Genomic DNA, 20,529 nt, shown 5'->3' on the forward strand with positions numbered 1-20,529 from the left:
GGCTAATATCAAGAACACAAAAACTGAGAGAGAGAGAGAGAGAGAGAGAGAGAGAGAGAGAGAGAGAGAGAGAGAGAGAGAGAGAGAGAGAGAATATATACACCATTAAGGAATTATTATTTTTTTCAAACTAAATAAAATAAGTTTGAATTAAATAAAATGAGAGAAAAAAAGAGAAGAGATAAAAAAAAGAGAGAGAGAGAGAGAGAGAGAGAGAGAGAGAGAGAGAGAGAGAGAGAGAGAGAGAGAGAGAGAGAGAGAGAGAGAGAGAGAGAGAGAGAAAAGAAAAAAAAAAGAGAGAGAGAGAGAGAGAAAAGAAAAAAAAAAGAGAGAGAGAGAGAGAGAGAGAGAGAGAGAGAGAGAGAGAGAGAGAGAGAGAGAGAGAGAGAGAGAGAGAGACTGGCACTGGCGCACCTCGCCTCTCCCTCCCTGGCAAAATACAGAAAATCCAAACTAACGTCTTTGGCAACTGCAATGATAACCCTCTTATAACCCCACATAGTGGGACCGATAACCAACAGAAGAAATTGAGGTTTCTAATGCTTTGAACAAGGATTATCTGAAGTATTGGATTTGACAGGAACCTGTACATATATACACATGTATATCTATAAACACACATATACATATGTATATCTATAATGCACACACATGTATGTATACACGCATATACTGTATATATATAACTTATATACCCATAATATATAAATAACTGTTCTTGATGCAGCCCCATATTTTTTTTGTGTACATTTAAGACATACCATATATTTGTATTAATTACAAGAACAATACAATAACAGAAAAGGCCTCTCATTTCATAAAAAACTGTACAATATCTACAGAGGCTACGTATCAAAATCTTGTTTTTATTCCTGCCTTCTTCACTCAACATTTCAACGATAATGTGAATCAGATAAAAATATTTGATAATTTTCTATCCATTAAGACTTTATACAGGTCATGCACAAAATAGGATTCTTACTCTATATATTTGGGGAATAAAAGAAAGGTCTGGTTGTACCTTCACGGATGTATAAGCCACTATACGCACATCCACTCTCCCTGTGCTGTTGGCCGTGTGTCCTGGGAGCGCGGGCGTTTCAATGCCCTCGCTCCGTCGCATCCCACTGTTGAAATGTATCTGACTATACACTGTTGCATTGGCAAGTGTAAAACAGTTTGATAAAAATCATAAAGGCTGCAGACTAATTAGAACAGTGAGGATCCAGCCCTTATCACAGTCCCCGTGGATCTACCATGCCATAGGCATGAATAACATTAAGACACTTGCAATGCTGCATGAGAGAATCACAGATCTTCAGCCAAGCTGGTACTTATTCTGCAGAAAACCTTTTCAACATTTTTGCATCGAGCACACAGCTAAAGCTTCTGCAACCACAACTCATCCACTCCTTGGCAGTATACTGGCGTACATAACTGGCTCTTTTCAAGCTGTTCGTAACAGATGATGGGATGGTGGAGGTTGCTGTGTGAGTGGAACAATGTAGTGTGGAAGCAATAGCCTCAAATCCTCTCCTCTCTCGTCCCCCCCCCCGAATGAGAGGGAGACTACGAAGACAGATTTCGTCCTTCTTGCACCTGGCTTATTCCGTGCTACTTGAGATACGAGCGATATAACAATAAAGACTTGTTTAGTTCTTTCTCCTGTTCCATCAAAAACATTAGATCTCTCATGTTTACTCTCTTGATGCGAGGTCGCAATGGCATCTGAAAGCATTAATGGGAAAAATTAATATATTTTTGCAATATATTTCAAATACCAAAAAATTATCACTAATGCAAAAGTATTTGAAAAAAAAAAAAAAAGAATTGAATTAATGTAATGGATCTTACCGCTTTTTGAGTAAATGTTCCGCTAAATGTTCCACCCTGAAAATATAAAAAGGAACATAAAAACAATCATTCAAAAATAAAGTAATGTATACAACACATTGCCCACCTAAAGTATTACTGGATCATGTGCACTACTATAGTCCATTTCTTTTAGCGATGCATATTTGCACCGACTCGCGGCGGTGCCCTTTTAGCTCGGAAAAGTTTCCTGATCGCTGATTGGTTAGAATTATCTTGTCCAACCAATCAGCGATCCGGAAACTTTTCCGAGTTAAAAGGGCACCGCTGCGAGTCGGTGCAAATATGCATCGCTAAAAGAAATGGACTATAGTATATTATGAATGACCAGTTCACAATTGAAATACAACCAGAGTGCGTTTTCTTATCGAATATAATACATAAACATTAATATCTCTTAAAAATAACAAATTTTAAAATTTATTTGTATTTTCATTAGCTATAAATCCCGAGTAATTTGAAATAGAGAAATGTCTTCAGAGGAGCTGGAATGGCTGTTGAAAATGTTACAAAGATAGTCAACAACAACTGGCGAGTGCAGGTGAGTAGCCCCTCCTATTACCTTGGCAAAACTTATAATTTTTTACCTTTTACCCTCTGCTCAAACTGAGAGGGGGTGGTGAGTTTGGAAATTTAACTTTAAAGACCTCAGGTTCCCTTTTTTCTTTAAAATAGAGACTTACTTATTGGTTCACTGGAATTCCCCCATAGAACCGATCTAAATGGTTCCTTTTCTTCCCTGGCATATACCAGTCTCCCAGGTCCTGTATTGGAGCAAAGATGACGACTCCAGCAGTGTTCTATTAAACCATCTTTGAAAACAGTAGTCTGATAAGTGCCTGGCCAGTACTTGGTCATGTACCTAGCACTCGATCAATGAAGGAATCTTTCTCCCCCCCAAAAGGGGAGACGCAATCTGTAATGATATATCTGGCGCATGATGGTCAATAGATTGATATTCATTCAACCCTCCTCAAAGCTAACTCTTACAGATCTAGCATATAAAGAGATTGCTGCTTCTTCCCCAAGTGAGGGAAAGAAAACATATAGAAGAGGAGCCAGTCATTCTACTAATTCTCAAAAAAAAGTTAGAGCTGACTTCGCTATACAACATCTTAAGCAACCACCACAGGGGCAAGGCCTAAAGTGTTAAATAACTTGTGGTTATATTCTTGAATTGAAGACTGAGAAGTTTATTCGAGGACTTCAAAACTCTTTCGAAACCTGTCTGACTGTAATATTCTTCGGAAGACTAAATTGGGACCAAAACCCAGACTCTGCGAGCTCTAGTTTGAACTGGTAACTAAACCCCCATCACTGGTTGACCTGTATGGTTTTTGATTGTTTCATGACACCTTCTTGGTTCTGCCAGAGATAAGGAAGATTAGCAGACACACATGACCGAGAAGTAAAGTCCTCTTCAAATAGCGTTGCAGAGCCAAGTGCGCAAATCACCCCACACTCCTAAAGCCCTGAAAAAAAAACTGTCAAACCTCGACCCCTACCCTGGGTAGGGGAAGATGAAAGGGAACCACGTTCCGACGAGGCATCCGGGGACACCAAAGCAGAGGACGCGGTAGCTTTCTTGGGCGATTTCTTGGCCGACTTCTTCTTCTTAGTCCCATAACGGACCCACTGAATCTCGCCCCAAGACTCGCACTCCGAACACGTGGTGGTAGGGAGCATACTTTGCCCCTACATGACGAACAACGCGAGTGTGGATCAACCTCAGGCTTCAAAAGGAAAGCCACACAAGACTTACCGGCCACAGGCCCAGGGCAACGGCGTGGATGCTCCATAATAAACACAGTAACACCAAGAGACACAAGGACACAAGGGAAAGGGGTAAGGATACGGGCACAGGAACCACATGGTAAACACAAAGGGTCGCACTGGGTAAGAGAGAGCGCGGCGGGATGTGAATCACGTCGCGACCAGAAACTTACTGAGACGCACGACCTATTCTAGCACGCTCTCTGACCCCGGGTCGCCTCAGGGCGTGTATCACTCCGCCTGAGGTCACCCATAGAAAATGGGAATAGGGTAAACTGCACAAAATTCTGGTCGGTTGGGAAGAGTTACCAGTAACTCCTAAGAAAGTAGTTCTAGGTAAGTATGTTAGGAAAAATACAAATTACTTAAAATTTGTGATTTCTCCTACCCCTGAAGGAAACTCCCTCGGTCTAAGCCAGTCTAGCCTATTCTTTCCCCATTCTCTTCTGTCCTCATACACCAAACAACACTGAGATTAATGAACAATTCTTCTTTGCTGAAGGGGTTAACTGCTGCACTGTAATTTTCAGTGGCCACTTTCCTTTTGGTAAGGGTAGAAGAGACTCTTTAGTTATGGAAAGCAGCTCTTCTAGGAGGACATTCCAAAATCAAACCACTGTTCTCTAGTTTTGGGTAGTGCCATAACCTCTGTACCATGGTCTTCCACTGTCTTGGGGTAGAGTTCCCTTGCTTGAGGGTACACTCGGACATTCTATTCTATCTTATTTCTCTCCCTCTGTTTTATTGAAGTTTTATAGCTTCTATATGAATTATCTAATTTAATGTTGTTACTGTTAAAATATTTCATTTTGATTGTTGATTACTTCTCTTGTAGTTTTTTATTTCCTTGTTTCCTTTCATCATTGGGCTATTCTTTCCTGCTGGAGCCCTTAAGCTTATAGCATCTTGCTTTACCAACTAGGATTATAGCTTAGCTTGTAATAATAATAATAATAATAACAATAATAATAATAATAACAATGATAATAAATAATAATAATTCCCAGAAGTTTCAGCAATCAAGTGAACTCAAGGAGAAGAGCAAAGTGTTATATAGTCTCTTAGCCACTGCCAACAACAATGCTGGAGAAGACTTAACCTTCCTTCTTTCTCAAAAGACTATGCCTGCCCTTTAACAGAAGGCTAAGATCTACACTCGGCATATGATCATGCAATTCCATAAGCGCAGCGAGTGCGAATCTATCGCTGGTTTAGCCATAAACTGTAGAAGTGTCCATCCTTTCACCTGCATACGAATTCCAACTCAACTTCATCATTAACACGAAGACAAATTAAAACAAACTAAAAAGTATGAGAAAGATCAAACTGCCCTGGGACTTCAACAGAACTTCTGTACTAGTAACAGCCGAAGACAAAATTGAAATCTTTGACAGGAGAGAGGGGTGGGAAATTCACCCGTGCTCCCCACCTGTCGTTACCCATCTCGTTAATGATTTCAATGGCTATTCCAGCTTCTCTGAGGACATTACCTAATACAAAGGAAAAAAGGTTCATATATGCGTAGGAACAAATCAAATGTATTTTTTAAGTAAATTGAAAACTAATGCAGCAGAAATTTGAGTAATTTGATCTTGAATACATTATATAATGGCCAACTGATTACATAAATTTGGGAACTGGGAGGCCATTTATCTCCAAGGCGTAACGGCAAAAACACTACAGCTGCATTACGAAGTTAAAAAGTTGGACAGCAGGATGGTGAAGTGAGAATAAAGGTGTGCTAGAAGGCAAAAAAGGTGAGTGCAGCTGGGTCTGAAGGGATATTGCAAAAACCTTCAAAGTAATATCTAAAGTGCACTGATGGCAGAGCCCACCCGCTACAGGGAAAAAGGCGTCTGTGATGTAGTGAAGACAACTTACCTCTTCTGCTGACGAGAGATCGAGCTTGGGTTTCTTTTTAGGTCCCTGCAAAGCATTGAGAGCAGTTCTATTCGCATCTCTTTGCCTCATCTCCTCCATCTCCACGCGTTGCATCTGTTGAAAACAAAGTTATCCATTACTTAATACCTATTCCAACTTTAGCTAACTCATTCCCCTCATATATCTTCCAACTTTAAAGATTACTCATGAATGGCAGAGGCAAGGGACAGAGACATTGTCTTGCCAGCAGGACAATGCCCTTGAGACTGACCATACATACATATGATTAGCACCCAAGCCCCTCTCCATCCAAGCTAGGACCAGGGAAGGTCAGGCAATGGCTGCTGATGACTCGGCAGGTAAACCTATGGGCTCTCCCAAAATCCCCCATCCTTAGCTCACAAGGAAGGTGAGGTTGTAGTGACCAAAAGAACTCATGAGTTTGAGAGGATCTTACCAACAGGCCACAACAACCCTAAAGCTAACTCATTCCTCTCATATATCTAACACATTATGACAAACTGGACGCAACTATTCCAGTATAAGCACAGTGTGATTTTTACCTCCTTGGCCTTAGCTTTCAACTTGGCCTGTTCTGGATCTTCAGATTTACTTCTGGACTTTGCCGCTCTTAGAAGCATCTCTCTTTCCTGTTCATCTTTTCGCTTCTTCTCTAGCTTGTCTAGTTCTTCTAAAAAACGAAGCTGCCCTTTGACATCTTGTTGAACTTCGTATCGGTTGTCACTCTGAGGGAAAAAGATGTTTGATTTAGTTTTGCTACAGACGTAAAATAAATTTGCAAAATAAGCAGGATCAAATCTCAATTGCGCAAGTGAAAAATAACCTTACCAAATCTATATATCGTGTAAAGTCAATGATACTACTAATGTAACCCTTCACTTACCAGGCTTCAATTCAATAAGCTTGCTTTACTTGTGAGACATGATTTTCATGTTATTTCACTTAAGTATCTTTAAAGAAAGTAAAACAATTGACTGAGGGCTGCTATATTTCCCTTAAATACGAAGATATGCAAACTAAGCTACATGTTAACCCTTTTACCCCAAAGCTAATTGGAACTTTCCAACCCTTAACCCCCAGGCGTTTTTTTTTTTTTTTAAGCACATTTTGCAATATATATTTCTTAAATTGCTCCAACAACCTTAATTTTCGTCATAGAGGTGTCAGGTTGGTCTCATTCTTTTGGAAAATGCCTGAAGTTTCTCATAAAGTTATCAAAAATATGCAAAAAATTGTATAAAGCAGTTTTTTGCACGAACGTACCGGTACGTCCATAGGGGCAAAGGGATGAGTTTTGTGAACCGTACCAGTACGTCCTTTGGGGGTTAAAGCATTAATAAGTTTTTATTTGAGTTTCCATTTTCATCAATCTAAGTTTTGATAAAGTATGCTTTACATGACCTACAGCTGGACACCATGAGACTCCTAAAATCCTCTTCAAAACTGTACAGTACAAGAAAATATGTCGTTCAACTAGTATTGTAAGACGTTGGTATATAAATAATTCAGTGTTTCTCTTTTTTTATTCTACTATAGAATCATTAACATCGGTAGTTTATTGAGTATCTAAACAAATGCCAAGGTAAAATCTTGCAAAGATATCCTTCGGAACTTCGGAGCTGTGCTCGGCAGTACATCAGCATTCTTAAACATTTATTTTAGCATTTCATTTCACCTTTAAGCATCTTTTCATCCTTTCCCTAAGGTTTCTTAAGTTTTATACCTATTACATATAAATCTATAAAGGGCTGTGAGATTACAATACATAAATATATGAATTTTATGGTAAATATTAAGAGCATAAGACAAAATCTAAACACACCAGAAAGAAATCTGCCGTTAAGCAGGAGGATGATAAATCTGAGGCAAGATACAAAATAAAAAAATAATAATAAATACCTTAATGATATCTAATCTGTGTTCTGATATAACCGCTAACTTTTCCACTATGGTTTTTAATCTTTCTTGGGTTGCGTGAGATATGAGAGCCACAACGTCTTTTGGAGCGTCGCCTAAGCCGTATTTCGAGCCTGCAAAACATTTTAGGTTTTTTGAGAAAAGGACAATATTATCATGTATCCTGTGAATATAAAATAATTCAGTTATCTAAGATTTTCAAAAACCATTTCCCTGATGAGCCAAAACTCTTAAATTTATTGGTTATCATATAAAACTAAAACTTACTAACCCATAAACCTATTACAATACAAGAAAAACAATCCCGTGAATACTGAAATATTTATCATTGAGCTTTTTTTACTTCTCTTTTAAAAGTAATAACATTAAAAAATAATGATAGACCACATCAAAAGCATAAGAGAAGGGTAAAATTAGAGAAGCAAACTTAACATATAATATGGAAAGTGATGAAATCATCATAGCTGTTTTAACTCCAAGTGGACCTGGCCTTTGGAGCCAGAGTTACCTATCTTCAACACAACAGTAGTAGTAGTAGTAGTAGTAGAGAGAAAAAAAAAAAAAAAAAAAAAAAAAACTGTCATTTGTAATTTGTATCTTCTACAGAAAAGGATAAAATAAAAGAATTTAAAAAAACGGTCCTTTTAAAAAGAGGAAACAAACCAATCTGATTGAATTAGTGTTACAAATATTGGTCCAGAAGGAAGGAGTGAAGCTAACAAACTTGGAAATGAAAACAAATTGAAATAATTCACAGAACCAGAAATTGTAAAAACTTACATATTTGCCGTATTCTTTGTGATAATGGAGCGGTTAATAAAAAATTTTCATCTTTACAAGAGCGTATCTGCGTCCCAACAAAACCCGTCGAGTCCAGGATTCTCTGCGACTCCTCTCCCAGGTTGACTCCACCCATCGCAGCCACATCGTTGATGTCGTCGTCAGTTACACTACTAGACGTATAGGAACTGCTGTAAATGGAGACACAGAAACATTGTAATGACTTCCAGAAATTTCAAATGCTGGAGCTGGTTTGCCTTATGTCTTACTAAGCTTCAAGAAGGAATCACACGGACATTTTGTCCATTACTTTGATCCTGTCCAAAATCTCAATTACAGACTGGTTGTAATACTGTATATGTTTATGACCAATTAGAGGCTTTTTCTGCAATTGGATTGTAGTTGACTATTGTGAAAAGTGGTTGGATATTTTCTTTCGTCAGTTTGTTCCATATGTCACCCACAGGGAACTTTGGCTTTACTTTAGTACCAACTACAATGGTAAATTCTGGCTTTACTTCAAAGCCAGATATGACTGCCACCTTTATCTTTACTTTGGTGCAAATTTTGAAAGGTAAGAAATAGCTATACTGACATAACAATAACTAAAATAAATACTAATCATAATCAACTGACGGAATTAATTTCTATGGTATAAAATCAACCTTAATTTTGACAGTTTATATATAAAGACATACCATGATAAATATATCCTATTCAATTATTAATAGTTTATCATATCAAACAAACCTTGAAGTTATACTTCCAGACTGGCCAAAAGTTAGACATTAAACTGCTTTGTTGCGCGTCTAAAAGTAGTAAAAAAAATAAGTCTGGAACTAATGTAGCCTAATTCAAGAAACATAAAGAAAACCATCAGCTTCCTTACAATGATAAGGCTAACCCAATCTGTGAAGATGGACCGAATTAGAGGACTGTTACCATATGAAAGACTTGATAAATTTACCAAGATATGTCTGTCCATATGAACTGTAGTACTATACTATAGTTAATTATTCGTCTGAATTCACACAGACGTTCGTGGTATGGCAGGAGATAAAATTTCTTTTAAGTCCCAATTATTCTTAGCTCGTTTTAAGAATAAAGAAATAAAAAAACTGTAAATTATGCAATTTTAAGTACAACAGAAAGATAAGTAATCAAAACTGATTTTACCATGATATGCATTTCCATGACCAATCTTCATTAATCCTTTTACCACCAGGGGTTATTTTTTTTCAAGCACATTTTGCAGTACTGTACAGTATATATTTTTTAAATTGCTCTAACAGCCTTAATTTTCATCATAGAGAGGTCAGGTTGGTCTCATTCTCTTGGAAAATGCCAGAAGTTTCTCAAAAAATTATCAAAAATAAGCAAAAAAAAAAAAAATGTAAATAGCAGTTTTTGCAAGGACGTACCGGTACGTCCATGGGGGTAAAGAGATGAGTTTTGTGAAACGTACCAGTACGTCCTTTAGGGGTAAAAGGATTAAGCATATCAAAATTAGCAGAATAAAATCATTTTAAATCCCTGACTTTGATTGCAAATACAAACCAAGTAGGAGCTCACCTGTAAGCGAATACTTTGTCTTTACTTTTATCTTTATCTTTGGTAGGAATCACTTTATTAACAGTAACAGGTTTGGTCACGGTTGGAACAGTGGCGGTGGTAGTAGTGGTGGTGGTTGTGGTGGTGATGGGTATGGTGGTGGCTTGGGTTGGCGGAGTCTGCCTTACGGTTGTCACTACAGTCTTACCACCTTGGACACGCACCTGTTGTACTTGTTGCTGTCGAGGCAAACGAGGACAGATTATTAGTTTCTTCCTTCGGTAATACTCATCGGGAGAACGAAAGGTTACGTACAAATTAGTATTTTTTTCTTTATTTGCCATGTCGACCCCTTACAAGACTCAATTATAATGTAACGTAAGTTTGTGAGATTACAGTTGCGAAGATTTTGATATTTTTCAACCAATGTCTAAAAAAAGTGTAAGAAAAAAAATCAGACTGTTTATGTAAGCAATATTCAAAAGATTTTCTTTGAATATAAAAATAGTAATGTATATACAATATACAGCATAGAAAGTATCTTATAAAAGAAATTTTATTAGGTGTAATAAATATTTTTGTTTTTAATTTATATCAGCCTTAAACTTTCAAATATTTCTAGTTATTCATGTTTGAAAAAGAGGTTTCCAAGAATCCAAATTTGAGAAAATGTCAAAAACGAAAAAAAAAAAACTTTGCCTCTTCTCAGAACTCAAAACTTACAATAGTAAAGCGATAGTTTTAATAGTCAGTAGTTTTCCATAGAAGAAAATTAAAAAAAAAATAAAAAATAAGATAAAAATCCAAATGCCTTTTTCTAGATTAGTATATTAGATTTTCTTTTAAAGTTAAGAGGGAGAGACCATTTATTCATATATTGTACTGTATAGATATACTATTGTAAAATCATACATACTGTATATGGATGATTATGAAAAATTTTCCAAGTATTTTTCATGGTTACAAGGATCATAAAATAATGCTGCAAAATATATTCTTCATAATTACAAACTGAATCATCAAAAAACATTATCTGAATATCTATATTATCATGACGTGACGAAGCAGCTGTTAAGGTAACAACCAAAGTCTTCATCATTAAATACCAACCATAAGGACATTAAAATTATGAAAAACAGCCAGTTGTTGTGCTAAATCATTTTAAATTTTAACATTCCAAGGTGCGGTTCTCATCGTAATACTTATAGTTACATTAATAGGGCTAATAAATAGGTAAGAAACAAAAAGGAAAACTGTATAAGCAAGCAACTGCCTTATACCTTAAGAAGTCCCTATTCTCAAACCAACACTTCCTTTCATCGTATTTAAGGATAACAAAGAACAAATTAAAAATCCTGCACTATAATTACCGCAACGACTCTTGTAGCTGTTGCTGTAGCATTTGGGGGCCGTTGAACTACAGTTGTGGTTGCAGCGCCTGTTGGCGGAACCATCCGCACAGTTCCTGATGCTGCTGGGGTTCCCGGCCTGGTTATAGACATCTGTAAAGGTTTCAAACTTAAAACTTGTACATCTTTTTAAAAGGAAAATAAAAACGTGCACATTTTCATCTAAGGAAATTCAAAACATGCACGGGGTCTAACTGGTGAGGGACCTATGGTCGTGGTTCTATCACGCCCCAGTTTACTATGTCGACACTCATAGAGTGAGCGAGCTGGGTTTATTCCTGGCATTCCATGCATCCTTTTTTTTCTCTGGTATATTTAGCAATAACTATGCCTTAGAAATGGTGCTATAGGAGCATTTCACGGAGAGAGACAGGTCGAGCCCAGAAAAGAATTATAAGATTAGACAATCAATGGAGAAATTAAAAAGGCCTTGGTAATAATTGTACACCATTTCACCAAATTGGTGTAGAAGCTGAAATGTATCGTGTTTGCACGACTGTATGGCCTAAGAAGGGGAGCTCATTGAAGGCCTTACATTACTTCAATATCCTAATACATGGCACTCACAATTTCGTAGATTTTGTCTCAACCCCTTCAAGTCTGTATTGCTATAAATTTATAAATGGTGTAATATTAGGTGTACAAACACATATTGGCCTATGCTTCTCCTAAACTGCTTTTTCTCTTCAGTCCTCAGAATTTCAACATTTAGTTTTGTTTGACTAGACTTTACATTTTATGTTTTTCCATTAATTTGTATCTTTAATATTAATTCTTTTCTTTCATCTATCTATCTACCAAGGCCCTTCTCACAATTTTTGGGGGTTACTGACACACACACACACACAAAAAACAAAAGGGAGGGGGGGTGTTCTGCTCTTAGCTCCTCCCGGCCTGAAGAAGGATTCAGCCGAGCGAGTTACTGCTAGGGTGCCATAATGAAGCTTCACATGCTGAATCCCGTACTACTGCTACTTCAGTGGTCACCAAGGCGACTGGAGGAAGCAGCAGAGCTTATCGGAACTACGTCACAATCGCTCACCATTCATTTCTATTTCTAGCACGCTGTTTTGCCTCTCTCACATCTATCCTCTTATCCCCTAGAGCTTTCTCCACACCATCCATCCACCCAAACCTTGGCCTTCCTCTTGTACTTCTCCCATCAACTCATGCACTCATCACCTTTATCAGCAGACAGACATTTTCCATTCTCTCAACATGGTCAAACCACCTCAACACATTCATATCCACTCTAGCTGCTAACTCATTTCTTACACCCGTTCTCACCCTCACTACTTCGTTTCTAACCCTATCTAATCGAGATACACCCATCATACTCCTCAGACACTTCATCTCAAAAGCATTCAATTTCTGACTCTCCGTCACTTTCATTCCCAACAACTACGATCCATACATCACAGTTGGTACAATCACTTTTTTTATATAGAACTCTCTTTACATTCATTCTTAATCCTCTATTCTTTACCACTCCCTCAATTTCCACCAACACTTTATATCCTTCATACACACACTGACGTACATCTGCTTCCACTCCCCCATTTGCAGCAACAACAGACCCTTCTTTCATGCTTTTCCTAATTTCTATATTGAGTAACATTGAAACAATGATGTCTTAAAATAATACCATTACACTGAACCATACAAAGACATAATTATAATAATTATAATTAAATTTCCCATTACTTACGGTAGGTATGACTGTAGTGACACCAGTAACTGGCGTAACTGATGATAACGGAGGAGGACGAACACCATCGATGGTAAGCTCTCCTCTCGCCAACGACACACGTAGATAAGGTAATGTTTTCTGGAATAAACATTGCCAGTATTAATATGCTATAAACATATGCTACCAATAAGTGTTCAACATTTGCCTATCTGTAAGATAAATATGAACTCTCTCTAGGTATCGTCCTCAAACTGTTCAAGATATATTCATTAGTAATTTAAAATCACTTCAACTTAATTGCATAACTAAAAAGGAGTCTAACCATCTCCAATAATGAATTAGTTGAGAAAATAAAGATTTAAGATATAATTTCCATATGCGACTTCAAAATCAATGATGAATTACATATTATTCCTTTCTGGTTTTTCTGCATTTATATGAGGAATGAAAACACTTATCAAATTGAAGAGTAGATTATGAAGGTTGAAAACTATTGCAGAGAGACTTTAGTAGAGCTCTGATATCATTAAGATTTGTTGGGATTCAAAATCAAAGGAGAAAAATGATTTACGTCTGGTTCATTCAATTGATTACCTACTTGGACTGTCCATCCATGATAGTCAAAAAAGTATATTAAGTTGAACCCATGGTATAAACATTTTTCAATACCAGATTACATAAAAAAAACCCTATGAAATTAGAGTTCCAAAAACAGAGTTATTAAAGACTATACTCCAGAAAAGAATTAATGAAAGTTGAATACATTAATTATATAGCCTCTTGGCCGACCTCGGTCATTGCCCCAGGTCACGTTCTCTTCCACTACCAGGTCACTTAGAAAATGGGGGTAGAGTAAACTACGCAAAACTCTGGTCGTTAGAGAGGAGCCACCAGTGACTCCTAAGAAAGTGTTTCGAGGTAAGTATCTGTATTAGAACAAACATTAATTATACAAATGCTTATAAGCGCAAGGCATTATAGCAGTCCTCTGTGTAAACTAACAACACATTCTCATACTCACTTTGAGGAAAGGGACAAGGCATGGCTGTGGAGAGGAGTTCAAGTCTTTTTGCAGTTCCTCGGTGAATGCCTCAGGTTCGACTCTGGCATCAATCAATCCCTGAATTAGATTGCGAACATTTCGAGCGACAGGTGCTCGCTGTTCGTTTGCTAACTTTAGTAGAGTAGCTAGGAAATTTTTACACTTTGTTTTTGCCGATTCTGCCGTGATAGTTTGCTGGAAAAGAAAAAGTACGGCGTCAGTGTTCTTCAAACCACAATTTCAAATGGATATAGAAGGCTTAAAAAAAAAAGTTCAAGCAATAAAATATTCTTCTCCTTTTTCTCAAGTTAATTTTCATCATCCCTCATTTTAACAGTCTCTCACTAATGACTAAAGAAGTATCAGAAATAATTGTACTAAACTTGTATAAAATATAAAAATTAAGGAGTACCTTATAATAGTGAAAATCTGTACACGGAAGTAATGAATATTTTATCAAACAACATAACATACTTCCTTTACTTACTAACCAACGTTTAAATGAGACATTGATGTTTTATAGTAGATATTACTCCTAAATATTCTATCTATACTTATTCCTATTTCTATGTTCTCTTTTTCCCAGTCTAATCTGTGAATTAAGATGGGAAGCTTATTATTGTGAGTACTGCATCGGGGTTTTATGAAATAATAGCAGCATGTACATACTTTTTTTAGTTCAGTATGAATGATGTATAGGGTGTGTATAATACAAAATTCTGACCTACATTGAAATTCTGATCTACGTTGAAATTCCAATCTAGGTTAGTTCTCTTGAAACCAATTAATGACTTAGAGCAAGGTATTGCTATACCACATCAAAGGCATACATCAGCAAATAGCCCCTTTCTAATACAACTAATCAAATAACCTTGGTCAAAACTAGCCAAAGTAAAAAGATAGATTCATAAATTTAGAAAATAGGTTGGAAAAATTATTCCTACATTTTCACAAGTACAATATAGCTCTGTATTTGCCTTTAAATTATGCCTGACAAGATATCCTAATAATTACAAAATATAACTTACTTTAGTTACATTTGTTTACTGTACTTCTCTTATTCTTTTCGAGCAGTTCTTCAACACCATTAATATACAACACTCCGTTCCAATTTATACTACTGGATTACTATTGTTCTTATAATCAAATGACATACCAACTACACAATACCAATATTTATAGTCCACCATCAATTCACTCACATTCATCATTTATTAGCTTCCTGAACATTAACCCTTTTACCCCCAAGGTAAGGTTAAGTTGAACACATTTTGCTATATATCTTTTTTTAAATTGCTTTAACTGCCTTAATTTTTGTCATAGAGAGGTCAGGTTGGTCTCATCCTTTTGGAAAATGTCTAAAATTTCTCATAAAGTTATCAAAAATATGCAAAAACATGTAAATAACAGTGTTTTGCAAGAACGTAACGGTACGTCCATTGGGGGTGAAAGGGTTAATCTACCTATAGCCATTAAAAAACTCACTCCTACAGTAGTTGTTGTGGTGGCGGTGGGCTGAGGCGTTTGAGTAGCCGGCGAGGCGGTGGGTAGGGTGGTAGGAGTGATGATTGTTCCAGCAACTGTCGTTACAGGTGCCGCTGGTATCGTGGTTACTGTGCCAGTCGACACCGCTTGAGTGGCTATGGTGGAGGTGGAGGTTGCTGTAGAGAGGACTGCAGTGTTCTGTAAACAAAACAAGAATGGAATAATTGCAAGTCGAAACCGTGGGGGAAAATTATTCAAAATAAACCAAAGGAAGAATCTAAAAATAAAAGCAAACTTTAAATAAATTGAAAGTTAAAAAGTGAAACGGGCATGATGAAAGCATGCCTTAAATACATGTCAATAACATACAGTACCTTCACTTTATATTGCATTGAATTAAAGTTTCATGTCATTTACCTTTCAGACTTCATGTTCCTAAATCATAGCATACCTCAATACTTCTCGAAAAAAAGCAGTGAGATCATGATAAAATATCTGATATTTATAGAAATTCCTCAGTACATTTAATTGATAACTTGGTTTGACCTTTTTCTTGTAAGTTCCTGCAAAATTTACAATTTTGATGTGTTTATTAAATTTTTCCCATATAACGAGTCCTGACAATATGCAAACAATTCAGTTGAAACTAGTAGTTACAACACAATTTAAATATTGAATTTCAAAATTCTCTCATAATTATTTAAAAACATTTTTCATAAACAAGAAAAAGGATAAATATTGGCAGTATATTTAAAGTAATATATTTTCTGATGAATGTAACTTATTTAATGAATCATTGTCCCGTATTTATAAGTTTTTTAAAAGATCAATGGTACATACAAATTCAATTGGTTATTGTTGTGTTAAAACAACAGTAATTTAACATAAAATTAAACTACTTCAGATATCAATCAAACATTTGAAATCCTCAGCGAGTTCTACCATCCCAAGACCAACAGAAATGCAGTAAGCAGACAATATACCAATGCATGAACTAAGATATTCCTAACTTCTGACCGCAAGCAAGAGGTGCCTCCAAACAAAACTTGTAACACAAACGGGTTGGTATAAATATGACCGTGACTGGGAGGCTGGCTCCCGATCACACAAGTAAAGCAGACGCTTCATGATAGCTTCTGAATGATCTGAGGAAAGCTTCGGAAAGATTATAGTCAAGAATGCCAACAAACTTTATAGAGAAGAAAATTAAAAGACAAAAAGGAACTAGGAAATATGAGATTATGAGCAAGAATAAAAATACTATAGCATCTTTCACAGGTAAAAAAATAATAGTAAACATGAAAGACTTCAGAGAATATTTTGAAAGAACTACAAGCGAGAATATAAACAATTCTTCTGAGAAAATAAATAAGAATGAATAAAACTTAAAACAAATTGGGACACTCAAAGTACAGTTCAGACAATTAAATTTTAAAAACATGAAAACAGATTTTTCATCCATATCCATAATTGTGCAGAGCCCAAATTGAGGTCACAATGACCAAAATCATGATTATTTCAAGTCTTTATTGTCTAAGCTTGTGGAACAGACCAGGAACTGGGTAAGACATTTTGTCCAAGGTAGTTATTCAATTTCAAGGGGAGACTAGAAAAATAACTTAGGTTAGGTAAAACTGGTACGTCTTAGGACTAAAGAAGAAAGAAATAAGACGTACATGTAAACCTGGAAACAATTGATTGGTGAAAACTAAACAGTCACTCTATGCTGTACATTAGATCTAATAAAACATATAATGATGAGTTTTTAGAAAATCAGATAAGACCTGGATATGACCTTTGGTAATAAAATCACCAGGATAAAAGACTTCCAATCTACCACGTGGAAGAATAGGTAACACCTGGGCAAACTAATTTCCCAAGTACTGTACAGTAAAAGTAAGTCTTCATAAAACATGTTGGGCATAAAATATTAACCTCTGAAGCTAAGGAAAATGCAGGAATGAAGAGGTGCCACGGAAATAGGAGAACTGAATTTTGTCAACAAAATCCTAAGTGAAAGATAGTCCAAACGACAACCATCGACTAGAATGAGACACACCTGACAATGAAAATTGCGATCTGAAACCTCCCACAGATATTAAGCCTTCTTAACTTTACCAAATGACGAGAGTTTCTCCTTTGACAGGGTCATTACAGAACTGTTCTAGTCAGTTTTTGGTTATCATAGTTGCTAATTATTATTATTATTATTATTACTTGCTAAGCTACAACCCTAGTTGGAAAAGCAGGATGCTATAAGCACAGGGGCTCCAAGAGGGAAAATAGCTCAGTGAGGAAAGGGAACAAGGAAAAATAATATTTTAAGAAGAGCAACATTAAAATAAATATCACTTTATAAACTATAAAAACTTTAACAAAACAAAAAGGAAGAGAAATAAGATATAAGATAGAACAGTGTACCCCAGTGCACCCTCAAGCAAGAGAACTCTAACCCAAGACAGTGGAAGACCATGGTACAGAGGCTATGGCACTACCCAAGATTAGAGAACAATGGTTTGATTTTGGAGTGTCCTTCTCATAGAAGAGCTGCTTAGCACAGCTAAAGAGTCTCTTCTACCTTTACAAAGAGGAAAGTGGCCACTGAACAATTACAGTGCAGTAAGAAGAATTGTTTGGTAATCTCAGCCAGACTATTCGGTGTGTGAGTGTATAGGCAAAAGGAAAATGAACCGTAACCAGAGAGAAGGATCAAATGTAGTACTATCTGGCCAGTCAAAAGACCCCATAACTCTCTAGTGGTAGTATCTCAATGGGTGGCTGGTGCCCTGGCCAACCTACTACCTAATAAGAGAAAATGCTCAAGATGCCCCTGGGGCAGGAATCCAGGTGAAGCCCTGGGGAGACTTAGTCAAACTGGAAGAATTGGAAAGTGTAAGTATGAACCCCTAAGATCCAAGATACAAGTCTCTCTTTAGAATGCATCTATCTAACCTAACCGAAAAGAGTACAGACAAATGAACTTTTCTAGTTAGATTAGGTAAACTTCTTTATGCCAACCTCATTGGGTACCTACAAAAGCCTATCAAGTCAGAAGAAACCTTCAAGTGTTCTAACACAGATGCCACAAGATGTTTAAAAAAAATCCACTGTTTACCAGATCTTTTAAAACTAAAGATTACTTTGGGAAATAATTTAAGAATTTTCCTCTACAATACAGAATTATAAGTATAAGATAAACCACAAAAAATTTTCTTCTTAGCTTTAACTTAATTTTTATCTGAATAAAGCATACAGGACGAGGGGGCTGGGAACCCCCTCTCCTGTATTACAATTCTATGAGACATCAAAGATGTGGAGCTGGGGGGAGAGCGACTGCTCCCCGCACTCTACTTTTGGGGTGTTTGAATGTGCGTGGATGTAGTACGATAGAGAGTAAAAGATGTGAGATTGGAAGTATGTTTAGGAATAGAAGGATGGATGTATTGGCCTTGTGTGAGACGAAGATAAAAGGAAAAGGTGAAGTGATGTTTGGTGAAATGTCTGGTAGAGTGTCTGGGATTGAAAGGGGAAGAGCAAGAGAAGGTGTGGCTTTATTGCTGAGTGAATGGATGACAGGTAAAGTAGTGGAATGGAAGGAGATACCATCTAGGTTAATGTGGGTAAGGGTTAGGTTGGGTAGGGAATGTTGGGCTTTTGTCAGTGCGTATGGGCCAGGTTGTGAGAAAAGTGAAGAGCAGAATGAGTTCTGGAATGAATTAACTAGGTGTGTAGAAGGACTGGGTAGAAGGAATTATGTAGTTGTCATGGGTGACTTGAATGCTAGAGTGGGTGCTAGAGAGGTAGAAGGTGTCATTGGGAAGTATGTCATACCTGGTGAAAATGAGAGTGGTGAGAGACTGGTAGATATGTGTGTTGAGCAAGATATGGTGATAAGTAATAGCTTTTTCAAAAAGAAAGATAAAAACAAGTATACATGGGTAAGAGTGGCAAATGGAAGAGTAGTAGAAAGGGCATTAATGGATTATGTGTTGATAACTAAAAGAATGTTTGGAAGATTGAAAGACGTGCACGTGTTTAGGGGTATGGCTAATGGTATGTCTGATCATTTTTTGGAAGGAAAACTAGTTGTAGCAAAAGAGTGGGGGAACAGAGTAGGTGGATGTAAAAGGGAGCTAGTGAGTGTTGAAGAGCTAATAAAACCCGGGGTAAAAAGTAAATATCAAGAAAAGTTGATAATGGCATATGACGAAGTGAATGTAAGAGAACCTGGTAATTTAGAGGAGGAGTGGAGGTTAGTAAAGGAAATTTTTTTGGGATTGCAAGTGATGTGTGTGGCAAGAAGTTTGTTGGAGGCAGCATGAGGAAGGGCAGTGAATGGAGGAGTGAAGGTAAAAGTGGAAGAGAAAAAGAGGGCTTTTGAAGAATGGCTGCAGAGTAATAGTATAGAGAAGTATGAAAAATATAAAGAGAAAAATGTGGAAGTAAAGCGCAAGGTAAGTAAAGCAAAGAGGGCAGCTGACCTGAGGTGGGGTCAGGAATTGGGTCATTCATGTGAAGAGAATAAGTAGTAGTTTTGGAAAGAAGTGAAGAGAGTAAGGAAGGCTGGTTCAAGAATTGAAGAGACAGTGAAAGATGGAAATGGAAGGTTGTGAAAAGGAGAGGAGGTAAGGAAAAGGTGGGCAGAATATTTTGAAAGTTTACTGAATGTTGAGGATAATAAGGAGGCAGATATAATTGCTGTTGCAGGTGTTGAGGTGCCAGTGATGGGAGATGAGAATGAGAGAGAGATTACAAGAGAGGAAGTGAGGAGATAACTAGATGAAACGAGAGTAGGAAAAGCATCTGGTATGGATGGTGTGAGAGCTGAGATGTTGAAGGAAGGGAGTGTGACTGTACTTGAATGGTTGGTGAGATTGTTTAATATGTGTTTTGTGTTGTCAATGGTACCAGTAGATTGGGTTTGTGCGTGTATTGTACCACTATATAAGGGTAAGGGAGATGTGCATGAGTGTTGTAATTCAAGGGGTATTAGTTTCTTGAGTGTGGTGGGAAAAGTGTATGATAGAGTACTGATTAATACGATTAAGGATAAAACAGAGAATGCCATCTTAGAAGTACAGGGTGGTTTTAGAAGAGGTAGGGGTTGT

General features: G+C 36.9%; 1 protein-coding gene across 3 annotated transcripts in view; it reads right to left on the minus strand.

Moving 5' to 3' along the window:
- Window positions 1–689: 689 nt before the first annotated feature.
- The window catches only part of LOC137625288 (transcription initiation factor TFIID subunit 4-like), a 56,754-nt gene continuing 36,914 nt past the window's right edge, over window positions 690–20,529 (minus strand). For 2 of the 3 annotated variants that reach the window (XM_068356097.1, XM_068356095.1), the window contains 11 exons: window positions 15,422–15,619; window positions 13,916–14,131; window positions 12,913–13,032; window positions 11,166–11,297; window positions 9,817–10,034; window positions 8,245–8,435; window positions 7,447–7,577; window positions 6,090–6,272; window positions 5,527–5,640; window positions 1,855–1,890; window positions 690–1,728 (listed from right to left, as the gene is read on the minus strand). In XM_068356097.1, coding sequence (XP_068212198.1) covers window positions 1,615–1,728; window positions 1,855–1,890; window positions 5,527–5,640; window positions 6,090–6,272; window positions 7,447–7,577; window positions 8,245–8,435; window positions 9,817–10,034; window positions 11,166–11,297; window positions 12,913–13,032; window positions 13,916–14,131; window positions 15,422–15,619 — 1,653 coding nt within the window. In that variant the 3' untranslated portion in view covers window positions 690–1,614. The remainder of the gene's footprint in view (window positions 1,729–1,854; window positions 1,891–5,526; window positions 5,641–6,089; window positions 6,273–7,446; window positions 7,578–8,244; window positions 8,436–9,816; window positions 10,035–11,165; window positions 11,298–12,912; window positions 13,033–13,915; window positions 14,132–15,421; window positions 15,620–20,529) is intronic. The other variant, XM_068356096.1, reaches the window with a different exon arrangement.

The sequence above is a fragment of the Palaemon carinicauda genome, chromosome 32, assembly GCF_036898095.1.
Source record: "Palaemon carinicauda isolate YSFRI2023 chromosome 32, ASM3689809v2, whole genome shotgun sequence".
NCBI classification, from domain to species: domain Eukaryota; kingdom Metazoa; phylum Arthropoda; class Malacostraca; order Decapoda; family Palaemonidae; genus Palaemon; species Palaemon carinicauda.